The sequence below is a fragment of the Chrysoperla carnea genome, chromosome 1 (assembly GCF_905475395.1).
Source record: "Chrysoperla carnea chromosome 1, inChrCarn1.1, whole genome shotgun sequence".
Lineage (NCBI taxonomy): Eukaryota > Metazoa > Arthropoda > Insecta > Neuroptera > Chrysopidae > Chrysoperla > Chrysoperla carnea.
In genome coordinates this window covers 54,217,270-54,231,897 of record NC_058337.1, presented here as the reverse complement: position 1 = coordinate 54,231,897, position 14,628 = coordinate 54,217,270, and the positions used below count along the sequence as shown (strand labels likewise).

The 14,628-nt window shown below is 28.9% G+C and overlaps 1 protein-coding gene across 1 annotated transcript in view; it reads right to left on the bottom strand.

The window, feature by feature from the left end:
• The window catches only part of LOC123305849 (gamma-aminobutyric acid type B receptor subunit 2), a 130,504-nt gene that overhangs the window by 64,719 nt on the left and 51,157 nt on the right, over positions 1-14,628 (bottom strand). Inside the window, exons 5-6 of the mRNA XM_044887685.1 lie at positions 1,924-2,343; positions 542-607 (exon numbers count right to left, since the gene is read on the bottom strand). Coding sequence (XP_044743620.1) covers positions 542-607; positions 1,924-2,343 — 486 coding nt within the window. The remainder of the gene's footprint in view (positions 1-541; positions 608-1,923; positions 2,344-14,628) is intronic.

The following is a 14,628-nucleotide window of genomic DNA, read 5'->3' as shown; positions in this document are numbered from 1 at the left end:
TGCGTTACGAACTTGGGACTAAAGTTAGTAAGTATACCTTGATATATATTTTATAATACATGTTAATAAAAATTAGATAATAATTATTAGGATCAGGTCTTAAGTAGCCAACAATTTTCGAAGTTTTACAGCAACGTACCATAAGTACTTGACTTAAAGACACAAAAATACGTAAAAACTTTGCTGCAGCTTTGTAGTTAGATCGACTGATCAAACTATTTTGGTTCCTAAATAAATCAGTTAATTATTACTGATTTGTAATGCAATATTCAAAAAACTCATCTATTCCGGCTGTTTCCCCTTTTTTAAACGAAAAATATTATTTTTTCGCCCACGAAAAGAAATTATGGCACAAATCATGTGTGACGATAAATATTATGCAACTTTTATGGTTAAGAAATGGAAAATTTCTATATAAACGTTTGCAAGTTGAATTTGTTAGATAAAAACATTCACTATGTACTTATGTAATGACTGGTGGTAGGGATAATTGCGGACTTTAATTACAAGTTATTTTGTTTTCAAAAAATTTTTCACTTACCTCACAAAATATTTTGGGTGCAATTTTATATGAAAAACTTCCAATTATTATTCGTGTATCCAAATCCTGAAAAAAAAATACATCGTAAGCTTTTATGGAATTTTTAAAGTCTGTGAAGTTTTCAGAAAAATTGAGTGAAAATTTAATGCTCAGTAACAAATTTCATCACAAACAGTTGGATGTCTTATACGTAAGTAAAATCTTAAAAACAAAAGCAACAAAAATCGCAAAACGCGATGTAAAGCTACTTTTTTGATATTTTTTTGAACCCCTTATATCGAAGTGTCAATCTACAAAAAAAATTGTGCTACCTGCGCAATACGCGAAAAATTGGAAGAAGTTCAAAAATTTGGAGCACAATTTTTGTTTGTTTGCAGAACCTAGTTTCACATTCCCCCAAGGAGTCCAAATAACGTACCAAAAAAGGAGCTTTACATCGTTTTTTGCGATTTTAATGTAGAATTTGACTGTCGTATTAAATTTTTTCAAAACCGATTGCTGTGAGCCCCAAGTTTATATTATGTGTACCTTGTCGATTGTACACCATATCTCTATGTAATTGTTCTATTTAGAAATTTAACTCTGTGAAATTTCTGTAAAATTCATCTCAAATAGGTTAAACAAAACATTCCGAAAGATCAAAGAATCAAAAAAAATATTTTATAAATTCATTTTTAATGAATTCCTGAAATGAACATTCTTCTGATAACTTCAATTAGAGTAACAAAGAGTATTTAAAAATTAAGTGATCTTTTTAATTCCAATTTTCATGGCAAAAGTACTGATCTTTCACAACTTTCATCTAGATGAATCTAAATTTGGTCGAAGAGAATTCATCATCGAGCATCATCGACCAATGTAAGGAAATTGTAAAAATTAAATAGTATAAAGAGAAACTTCGAAGATTCATACTTTCATTGAAATAGGGGAACCTGTCATACTGCAACAAATACTGTAGACGGCATCAAAATGTAATTGTAAATATGTTTGTAATTAAATAAATAAAGATTAACAAAGAATGATGTGGGTGGCTTCTGTTATAGGCGTATACGTCAGAGAAACGGGGGTTAAACCCCATTATTATTATTATTACTGTAGACGAAATTACGTGTTATCTCATTGAGTTTCTTTGGAATTTTTGAGAGAGAAAATGTTTGCCAATAAACCACAAACTGGTCCTAGATGCGTAATTTAAATGAAAATATCGCTTCTGTACCGTGAATAACTCTAGTTTGAAATCTCTATCTGTTTAAAAAGAGTGCTTTTATAAAATTAGTATTCCGGGGTTAAATAAATAAAGGCAATGTTAAATTTAGTTTAAGAATAAATTAAAATTCCACTTAATTTTGAAACACTCTTGTGTTTTAAATTAAAAAATTTACCCTCAACATTTTCATTTGATCCTTAAAATCAGTAACAGCAAATGTAATTGTTGCCGTGCATGTAATATTTGATCTTTCTAATTCTGTAACTAAATCATTTATTGCCAATGAATAAATATCTTCATTTTGACTTAATGCTGTGACAGTATCCCAACCAAATTTACGTACAAATGCAATACGTGCTGGATTATGTGATGAATCTGGTGCAACGGTACGATAAAATAATGGGAATTCACTGCGATCACTTAGTACAGGTGACGTTGATCCAAACGATATTTGCACAATATTCCAATATGGTACAACTTTTGCTAAGCTTTCTGTTACTTCAGAACATGCTGAACCTAATAGCATTACCATACGTGTATCTCGTTGTGTGTATAGAGCATGAAAAAATCTATCTACGCCAACACCTGGATCACACTGTAACAAAATAAAAAACGAAATATTGTTACTTGATCTTATAAAAATTATTTAGTGGAAACATTACACAAAAAAATGTGAGTTACATTTAAAAATAAAAAAATTTTAAATTCGAATTCAAAATAATATCTCGAAAAAAAGTGAATGATTACTGTGGATTAAATATGCTCGAAAAACTAGTAAGAAAATTAAGCAGATCTCAAAACAATGGTGAATACAGAGGAGAGGGTTCTTAAACTTAACTGTATGAAAAATTCTGAAATATTTGAAATTTTTTTGGAGGGGTATGTTTCTGTAATTAGTTTAAAATTTCTCATTATACAAATGCAATTGGATAAAGAAAAGTTTTTTATTATTAAAAAATTTTGTAGGGGAAGAGTGGCATGAAAGAGCCAGTTTTAAAAAAAGGGGTAAAAAATACAAAAAGAAATAAGTAAATAATAAAAATGGTATCGTAATGTCGTGAAAATTTTCCATAATAAAGAATATTCTTGGACTTCTAACCATTAAAAATAAGGAAATCTGACTGTTTCATAACACATAAGCATTGAAAGAGCCAAATTTTTTTAACAGGATTAGAATCTTAAATAAACAAAAATATTTATTATTATATAAAATTTTTTATAAAGCACAAACTCTGTATAGAGTATTTACTTAAATCAAAGAAGTTTGAGATAAATAGAGAAATATGTTTGAGATAAAATGAGAAATAAATTTGAGATCAATCATTGTGATATTTTTAACAACTAGAATGTTTATTAAAAACATTTATATAACAAAAATAAAAATTAAGAGGGCTATCGAAGCTCTTCTGTAATATAAGCTTCGATATCGCACTAATTTTCGAGGTTTTGTTCCTTGGGAGAATATGTTTTGAAAGAGCTCGACTTCAGTATGATGAAAGAGCCGGGGCTCTTTCATGACCGACTTTGTCATAATTTATTTTTGATTATATTAAATAAAAGAATTAAATTATTTTTTGTTGGTAAAGACGTCAGAAAACAAATAAAATGAACTTAAAAATCTACTTTTTAACGATGAAATCTTTAATAAGTTGTTGAATTGCTGCATCTTTTTGGTGAACTGTCAAATGTTTATGGGTGACAATTAATCAGTGTTGCTAACTTAAAATTATAATTCCTTCATCATTCTTTCAAAAACAACTGCGTAAATCAAAGTGGCTCTTTCAAAACTTGACTCTTTCATTCCACTTCTGCTCTACTAAAGTTATTTTAAATATCTTTCATTAGCTAATATTTTGAGAATGTTTGTATATTGGGCTTAGTGAATATCTTTTATATAAAATTCTCGTGTAACGGTGTTTGTGGTTAAACTAAACGAAACGGCTTGACCGATTCTCATGAAATCTTATATAGTAGATCTTATATAGAAGTAGTATCTACACTTCTTTTTATTGATCTAAAAAAATTTTTCCTAGAAATAATATACATGGCAAAACAACGTTTGCCGGGTCAGCTAGTCATATATAAAATTGTTATTATATTCATCCAGAAAACTAGAATTAAAAAAAATGTATAATTTATATAAACGTTTTTCTTTTTCGTTATGTCAATATATAGTTTTATGTCAATATACCCGAAGGTTTACGGAATGATTTTTGACCATCAGAGGCAGTTCCTGTTCTATTTGATGAAATATGTTGTCAGTACCACTAAATACCTCAAAGCAAATAATACTGATACAGAATTATAGAATTAACACAAACACCAGACTCCAGAGTGTGACATTGTCAATCGGATACATATATTATGCATTGTTCAATTAATAATTATATAGCTACACAATGTACGCTGTGTATGACGTTAGTCAAGCTGTTAAAATTAATACACCTTATTTTAAACTCACGAACTTAGTCTCCAAAGTATGTACATTTTTAGTATATTAGATTAAAAGTCTATTTTACAATTAAAAATTTAAGCTAAAATGCATTGTTCTAGTTTTCAATTTTTAAACTATAGTTTTGCTAATTAATGGATAAATCATCATATTTAACTAAATAAACGTAATTTTAGGAATATTTAAAAAATATACGCTTCGTTTATTCCACCTTGTAAATGCTATAATGTAACAGGTTAATAATCTAATATAAATAATTGAACAATAATTCTAATAAATGAGAATAATAAATAAATTGTAGAACTGTACCATTAGTCATTCAATATTAAAATGAATACGGAGTGTCACAAAAAAAAACACATACTAAGAGCAGGGCGATGTAGAGGATCAGATTCTAAAGAGAGAGTTTTTAAGACTTTTGGAATCGGGCCTAGGTACCATTAACAAGGTAGCTATAATTAACTATGTGACTGCATAAATCCAGCTGATCAAAATAAGCTTATCAAGAGCAACAAAAAAACTGTTTTCCAAATTTGGATCTGAGCCTAATTTGGGAGATACGGGTATGACAAAAATTGATAAATTTTTTCATTCACTATATAGATAGATTTCATTTAATAACGGAAGGAATTTTAAAAAAGTATAAAATGATTTAATTGGATTTAGTCAAATTATCCCACTTTTTATATTTTTATTTTATTATTGAGAGAAAACAAATATTATTGTGAGTAATGACGCCCTATGATTGGCGTAGTTTGTTTGTTTACGTTCAATAATATAATTTTTACTTACAATAATATTTATTTCCTGTCAATAATATAATTCAGCCTTATATCCAAATTTGGAAAAGAGTTTTTTTGTTCCTCTTGATGAGTTTATTTTGGTATGAGTTCAGTGCAACACTGGTTTAATAGACCTATACCACACAACTATTATTAAAAACACACAATACTGTTTGAAAACAGAGTTGATTAGCAGTATATGACATGCTTTTTCTAAAGTTACCTCTGTTACAACCACAAAATAATCAAGGTGGACGACAAATTTCTAAGTCATCTGGAAGTGGGTTAGGTTTTTGATCTACATCAGTCTGTTAGGCGTTAATATATCAAAAAAAGATTGAGTTTATATTTTTGAAATTTACAGTTCTAGTTATTCTAAGGGGTTTTATGTGTTTATGTTATAAAGATTTTTAGTTATTATGGGATCAAAAGTGGCTCTAAATGACTTGAGTTATAGAACACACACGATGGTCATTTTTGACATCTAGTAGTTTCACCATCAGTACAAAGGCAATACCTCCATTCCTTAATATAAGTTTTTTCCCGACAATATGTTGAAATTGTTGATTATATTTAGGTTTCTTTGATTAAACACCATAGAATGGCGCTGAAAAGAGTTGATCATGAGGTATTTGTGTATATGGATGTGCGTGTGTGGGTTTCGAACTTACGGCCTATAAAAAGCCATCTTACGATTATTTTAATTTTAATTTCCGTTTATGTAAAGACATTGTCTCGCTAAATTAACAATGTAATCGATTTCGTAATTACATTTTTCAAGATTGTAGAATATATTCTTTTGTGAGTAAATGTATATTAACCAATTTTTAGTAACCCGTTCTTACAGTCTAATGTATTATTAAATAATTTAAGTAATTCAAATATTTCGAATAATAAAAATTTAGAATCCAACACAGTCTTATCTTGTGAATGGTAAATCGGGTAAAAAATTTTACATTACTTTCTATTTAAAATATCCTCTCATATATCTCTCTGCTCTTCGAATGTGGTCATTTTGGAACACCCTATATTATGCACATATGGTGGTTGGAACTGTAGGATTTTATTATCCGTTTATCTATTTATTTATTTATTACAAAATTATTATTAATTATTATAATAAACATTGTTATCATTTATATTAATAAATAATAATAAACATATGTCGGGATATTTTGGTATACCGGGTGTATAAGACTGAATTGTCAATAATCTAGGATAGGTACTTCTAAACAAGCATTTTGAGATGAGGAACAAGTGCCCATAAACGTTCCCCTTCAGAGCTATAAAGGTTAGGAATTAGGCATACCGTGTTAAATTTCTATCTAGCCCGTTGGATTTTCAACAAAAATGTTGCAAACAAAAGCTGTTGTTTTTTTCGTGAGAAACAACATCTTCAACAGTTCTTCGCGGTATCTCTCACAATTTGTTAAAAATAACAAAAACCTAAATAACAAAAATAGTCCTCGTTAGAATACCACCAACTTTTGTTTGAAAAAACTTTTCGAGAACTCAACAGATCAGCTAGAAATTTCAAATGGCATGCATAACTTCTAACGTCTATACCTTTGAAAGGGGCGTTTCGAAACACATATTGCCCATACCAAAAAGTTTGTTCTGGTATACCTTATCACATTTTGCATTATTCAACATATATTCTGATACATGTATATTATTATAAATACCTAAAGCTATGGATAATTCACTCATTTTTACCTGACCTCAGTAATGGAAAAAAGAGTGGTATACGTAATAACGTTTTATGGACGTTTGAAGAGTATGATAATTTGAAGAGTATGGCTATCAAAACTATCGCCAATGCTCTTATTTAAATTAGCTTCATCAAATCATTTACTGTTTTTGATGTAAAAATTACTGAAAATTTATAAACTTTCCTTTATTATATCCTGAAGGACCTCGACCTAATAATCTTATGGAAATTGGGCCACGATAATTTTCGGTATTGAGTCATTAGTAGATCTTGGCATCCTGATCAAGTATCAATGAGTACGATGAGTCAAACGCAAACGTTTTTGATTTGTAAGCGTTGATATACCATATTCCTTCTAAAACTATACATGTTTTCAGAATATTTGAGGCAATTTTATTTAGTACAGTACTTTTTATTCGTGTGTGTTTGTAGAAGTGTAAAAAAATATCCAAAGTCATTTGGACAAGTAAAATTACCATAAATTATATTTTAAAAATGTTCATAGGGAGGATTGATGACATTCCAACGCTCGTAGATTAAAAGCGTTTGAATTTGGATCGTCATGCCAATGCCCAAAAATAAGTGCTGTCACCTCAAGATAAACGTTTTTGTAGATATGAAGCTGCAGAAAACATATCAATTTACTTTTTAAATTTTATGAATTTGATAAATGAGTTTTATAATTCCTGTTCAATGAATTATAAATTAATTAATATGTTCAAATAAATTTAGCTACACCACATTAGACATACTTTATTTTAATAGAAGTCTATATCTTTCCTATAAAAATAAACACTAGTGGGGTTTCAGTATGCATAAATTGCAAAAAATTTGCTCGTTTAATGTATTTAATATCAGGCGGACCTAAAGTAAGTCTTGAGTAAAAGCGATCATACTAGCGTAGTTTAATACAAAAATATCCAAAGAACTGTATGAAATACAAAAAATTTCACTTTTTGAAGACTTACTGTTGTTAAACTATGAAACTACCTCTTCGAATCAACCCACAGAGCATATATTCATGTTTTTTTACATAATGGATAGTTTCCTCGGGATTAACTTGGGGGCGTCGTGATATCAGTTTAAAAAATATAAATGTATAAATTATTCCTAAATATGCTTCATTTTGCATGTTGTGGTATGAGAAAACTGACTGCTACAGCTGTCTTTAAAACGACCACTGCACAATAATAATGCATAATACTCAACAAGGTTTTTTCCCAGAGATAATGAATTGTAAAATCAAGACACGGTGACTATTCATCAACCATAGCTGTTTCACAGCTGAGTTAGCTCGATTTTCTGAGATATGCCCATGACCTGCTTGTAGCATGTGTTTGATAAGATTTTTATAGGGCCTCAAATACGAAAGTTGATTAACGACAATACTTTCAATAGTAAAATGAATAAAGAAGAGAGTATGGCTTGGAAATCCAATGTACATGTTTTTACCAATTTTCTCGGAAATACGACAGATGAAAACTATGAAACACTTGTAAAAGATATGATTGAAGCCTTGCACGTTATTGGCTGTAAAATATCCCTTAAAATACATATTAAGAACTTACGTTTCTGAGTGTTTCTGCTAGGATGTAGCGGGCATGGAACAGCGTTATCAAGGAAAGAGCCCTGGTTTGCTAGCGGACTATTGTTGGGCGATAAAAAGTAGTTCAACATAAAAATTTTAAAATTATAAAAATTTATTAATATAAATAAACGCTCTTGGCCAAAGTAGTCTTGAGCACACACTCAAGACCTGGCATTATTGTCACTTTTGAGATTGTTCGGATCAGTTCGTTCACTTATGGTGAACTAGTTTGCACTTTTTTTTTCGTTTGCTTTTTGATAATTAGCATACGGAGAATTGAAATATTTTTAAATTTACCAGGCTGGTAATTTAATAAATAATAAAAAAGTTTATAAAAAGATCTTAAGAACTAAGTGCTTAGTTCCCATGAGAATAGTTCGTACATAGGAAATTGGAGAAAGTTGCAAGTATTGTTTCAAAGTATCAAACTACCGTTGCTTAAATTGGGTTATTTTAAACATCCCTAGCGATAATCGAGAAGTATTCAGAGACAAGTACAAATAACCTAAACCACCACAATAGATAAGAATTCGTATTGTGATAAAATAAGAGCAATTTAATACGTGCACAGAATCGAATCTATACTACCAGTACCTACGTTTGTGTCAAATTCAATGTTCCAAAAGTAAAAAAATACTCTCATCAATTTTCGTTTACTCAATGACTATGGAGTTCCTCCTGAATATTATATAATATACAATATTATTATAATAAACCAATCAATATTTGATCAAATTTGTTGTATAACAATTAATTAATCATCAAATTTATAATGAATATGAATTAATTATTATTGAATAATTTCACTAATTAATAATATTTATCGTATAATCAGCAAGCAACCAGTAAAAGGATAATATTATTAACTATATTTTATACAAGTAAATAAGTATAATATTTCATTATTTTGAAAGATTACTGAAACGTGTGAGATACGACTTATATAAACTAAACATGTTAGTTACTCTTCTTCATGGTAATTTTCTCATAAATGTAAATTGCGGAATACTTAATTAGTTTGTGGTTTATAATATTTTTAAGCGTTACAAACTTGGGTCTAAACTTAGTATAACTTGATATATTTAATATACACATGGTATAAAAATGTAGGGGTGAGGTGTATCGATTCTGACATAGTGTCAATTGATAAATAAATAATATTCAAGCATCCATCATGAGTTCATGTGAGCCTCACTTAGTGGCACTTGATTTCAGGCATTTCCGGATTAAAAAATTTCCACTAAAAAAATTTTTTAATTTACAATTTCTCAAAATAATTATTATACCGGTTCCTATTTTTTTTTTAATCGAAAACCAAATTATTATAGTCTGAATTTTTTGTTTCCTTTACAATTCCAACATTTTTGCATTGAAAAGCCGTTAAATTTCCAAAACAAAATTGATTTTTTTGAAGCAACTACATTGAAAGGACCTACAAATTTCGTCGTTAGGATGGAGACATGTACCCAATAATCGTTCTGACCGATACACAATATTTTTATATTCAAGTGGAAGCATGTGTATATGTACACATACCGGTCGTTATTGCTGACTAATTCCAATGATGCTTCGTTGCTACTACCGATATATGAGTTAATAAGGTAAAAACTAAAGTTTGGTGAGTTAATATAAGGTTAATGAGTTAATAAGGTCTAAAATAAGACTTAAAATAAAGTTTATAAATTTCAAAATTATAAGCAAAATTATGATTGTTCCAAAGAATATTGGTCACAATAGTCGATATGTTCATATAACCAATGTCATTAAAGCCGATAATTTCATATATGTGTTTATAAAGGGATTCGGTCGGGACCTTTCATTTTTGTTGGAATGACCGACTCATAGTTATAACCTAAGACTTTCACTGTATTTTTGTTAAAAAAAAAATTGACCATCGTTTTAGCGAAAAGGTGCCCTCGGAAAATAAAACTAGCCAGATCTTTGAAAAAATTTCGCTAATTTTTTGTTGTTGTGTTTATTATTGTCTGTTGAAGGTTTGTATAAAAGAAAAATTAAGAAAGTTAAGCGAAACATTCGAAAATTTGAGAAAAATATTAAATGCAATAAATGGTGGAAGCGCATATAAATAACGCATTTCTTTACATCTTATTATGTTTTTGTATTCATTTGCGCTCCCACCGTATTTATATAGAATTGTGAAATGGTATTTGAATAGTTTTGAAGTATTATTTATTATTATTTAGGTATTGGAGCTGCAGGTTAATTAAGATGAATAATCGCTGATCAATAGTTACAATTAAAGAAATTGTAGGTGAAAATATTCATTTAGTTTCTATAGAATCTGACAAAACTCAATTCCTTTTAGGTAAGCTTCCATGTCCCAGTTCGGTATATTTTTAAATATCTAATAACTTTTAATAAAATAAATAACATAGAAATAATCGATTTGAAATTAATGAATTGAATAATGTTTGAAAATAAACAATTAATTTTGAATTTTTTTTATGTTTCAAGTAATAACGATATCGACATTCTAGTAGAGTCTTCACGCCACAAAACTTTTAATTTAAATGGTTACCGAGCATTTTTTATTAATAAAAAAAAAGAAAAAAATATAGCTGATGGTATTCTACACACTTTCGTTTTTAACCCCCGAACTAAAAAAAAGGGGTGTTATGAGTTTGACCGCGATATGTGTGTATTTGTTTGTGTGTGTGTGTGTGTGTGTGTGTGTGTGTGTGTGTGTGTGTGTGTGTGTGTCTGTCGTGGGACCATAGCACCTAAGCGGATGGAGCGATTTTAATATTTTTGGTTTCGTTTGAAAGGTAATTTAACGGACAGTCATGTTTTAAGTGCGAGTTTAGGGTTCCATATTCGAGAAATATGTCCGGGTTTTTTAAATTTTGTAAATTGTTCTTGTTTATTAAACTTTTTACCATCAAAATTGGCTGAGATATGACACTTTTTACGATACGCATTTTTACATACTAATATATATAATGAGATAAAAGTGGTCTAATATATCTCAATTTTGATGCTTGAAAGTTGAATAAAAAACGAAAATGTCGAAGAATTACACCAGCTATAGCTTTTGTATGAAAACTTTTAATTTATAAAAAACTAAACTATTCAACAATGTCTTTACTTTATGGTTAAATTCAATAGTGCCCATAACTCCTTAACTTTTGAATTGTGGATAAAAGTCCACAAGGTACTTTCGAATTAAAATCGTACAGAGAATATACCCTTAAGCAATGACAGTCGAGTCACGCAAAGTGTCCGCTTTTTGTTGCACAGTTAAAATTAAAAAAAAAAAGAAAGATTATAGCACAAAAAGTGATAATTCCATGATACCCAATTAAACACTAAAAATCGTATTTGTTTATTCATTCAAACAAATAAAATGGTAGTTTGTAAATATTTGTTAAATTTAATCTACTGTAAATAATGATCTTATTATTATGTAGTATATGTATATAGATAAAGTTATATCTGATCGTATCAAGATATTAATTGTACATAATTTAATAACTATACGATTTTATTGTCTGCGATCCTTTATCTGCGATCTCGCTCGCATTGTTCTAGACGATGAGAGAAATAAATAATTATTTTTCAATAATTTTAGATTGATACTGATCATGATCAAAGAAGAATGGTGAGGATAGGATTTCGTTGTCATTATCAGGGCCTAATGGGAAAATCACTGCACTGAAAATTGCCGTCATAATAAGCTACGTAAAAATTTTAATGTTAAGAGCAGAAGAGCAGCTAGCTTAATTATGTAAAATTGATATTTTTTTACGTAAGTAAGTACTTTAAAAAATTATCAATATTCGCGGTATTTTTTTTTTTCTCTCATTTTTTTGACATAAATTTTAAGCTTATTAATTTTTCTAACGAAAAACTAGTAAATATAAATATTAAAATTCGGGCTACCATATTTCAATTTTTTTTATAATAAGAGAAATAAATTTATAACTGTAAATATTTTAGTTGCATAGTTTTTTGAACAGCAAGCATTACGTTATAGTAAATCGTAAACACGTCCAGAAAAATAATGGTTTAAATAAATCAATCACAGGGAGATGGAAAATAAAACAAATAGAAACAATATTTTATCGTTTCGTTCCCTTTATTGGAACTTCTTAAGCATCTAGATATATCACAAAATTAGTATAACTATGAAACACAGAACCTTAAGTCAAAAATTTACCTTGATCTTTTTGATAATTGATTCTATCGTCTTCTGAATATTTTCATGGCACATATCACACTAATATTAATAATATGGATAAATTATTTAACACTGATAACGAAGTTTGAAAAATAAGACAAATAAATAATAACACATATAATTTAACGATACAAAACAAAAACAAGGGAAAACACACAATTGCCTGAGTCAATTGTTCAAATACCATATATAGACAGTGTTGATTACTCTCTCACATTACACATACATACATGTCACACATATATAACTGATATACCCATATAATACATACTATACAATTTGCGCTTTCACGGATAAACAGTGAAGTTTACGAAAAAATGTTTTAAACAAAAGTTTTTTATTTTTTATAAAGAACATTTACATTTAAACTTTTGTTCTATCTCTAACGGTTTACAAGATGGGTCTTACAGACCCAAGACTTAATTGACCTATGTTGCTCATTTACGAACTTGACCTCACTTTTTACGTCCTAAGCACGCTATTAAAATTTCAGCTTAATATCTCTTTTCGATTTTGAGTAATCGTGATAGAAGATGGACAGACGACAGACGACAGACAGACAGGCAAGCGGGAATGGACTAATTAGGTGATTTTATGAACAAATATACCAAAATTTTGTTCATAGCATCAATATTTTTAAGCGTTACAAACTTGGGACTAAACTCATATACTATGTACATTTCATATACCTACATGGTATAAAAACATAGTTTGTGATAGTGGGGCTCACATAATGTTTTAGTGTTCGTTATATCACTACATATTGTTACATTTTTATTATTTTTGTTATAGTTTTATTAAAACATTTTTCTGATTTTGTAGATAATGGTTTATTGAACGGAAAACTGATAAATTTGTTTTCCTCATTTATAAAATTTCCGTTCATTCAACCATTAAATGCAAAATTAGAAAAATATTTTAATAAAACTAGTATTATATAATTTAACAAAAGTTAATTCTATTTACACTAGTTTAAAAGGTTAAGTTGATAAATTGTACCAATTTTCTTTAGTTTATAAGATAGATACTATGTAAATGTGAAAAATGTTAGCTAGGCCAGACTAAGCTAAAATTTAAATGAATGTATATCTACTAATAATAATAATGGGGTTCAACCTCCGTTTCTCAGATCACGTCTATAACAGGGAACGACCACATTTTTTTAAATTCTTTATTTGTTTGTTAAATTACATCCGAATATACAATACAATTTTTATGATGTGGGTGGAGTCGGTTACTTCGTTCTTATCCAAGCCACGACAGTGTGATCAATTACTTAGCGCACCAAATTTATCTTTTTTCGGTCACACTGCCGCTGCCTGAATTAGAATCCGCAACTTCCCGGCCAGTAGTCAAAGTAAGTTAAGACGCCTTAACAAGCTCGGCTACTAGCCGGTAAACCTATGAAATTACTCAAGAGAAATACTTCAGTGTTAGTTGAACATCATTTTAATACTGGAAATAATTTTAATTTAATTAGCCTTTTTCCTCTGAAGATTAAAACACAATCCAATAGATGGCAGGGTATATTTTTACTCCCTTAGTGTTGCCATCTAGCGGATCTTTTTTTAATCTTCTTAGTAAAAAGGCTAATTAAAGCATTATATTTTTTAAATAATAGACTAAAAAATTTTTTTACTAACTACACAAGACAAATTAAAATCATTATCATATTATCATTTAATCCGGACATAAAATAATTAATAATTCCAGGCCTTTTTCCCCTGAAGATTAAAAAAAGATCCGCTTGATGGCAACATTAGGGGGGGTACAAATATATCCTGCCATCTAGAGGATCTTTCTTTAATATTCAGAGGAAAAATGCTAATTTATCAACTATCTAGGCTTTAGAAGACAAAACAGTGTAGTGATATAACACTGTAACATTATGTTACCCACACTATCACAAACTAATCAATTTTGTTTTTGTTGTTTTGCATTGTAAAATTATATGTGTTTACGATATTTATTCAAGGTAATAAAATCGAAAAATGACCAAAAGGGTGATATTTAAAAGTAAACCTCCGATTTTTACGGTAATGGAAGAAAATTGATCGTATGAGGATGAAGAAAAAAATCAGTTTGGTCAGAAAGTATGGTCATCAATTCATGTTTTGCAATAAGTTTTTATTCTTTCACATTTCACATT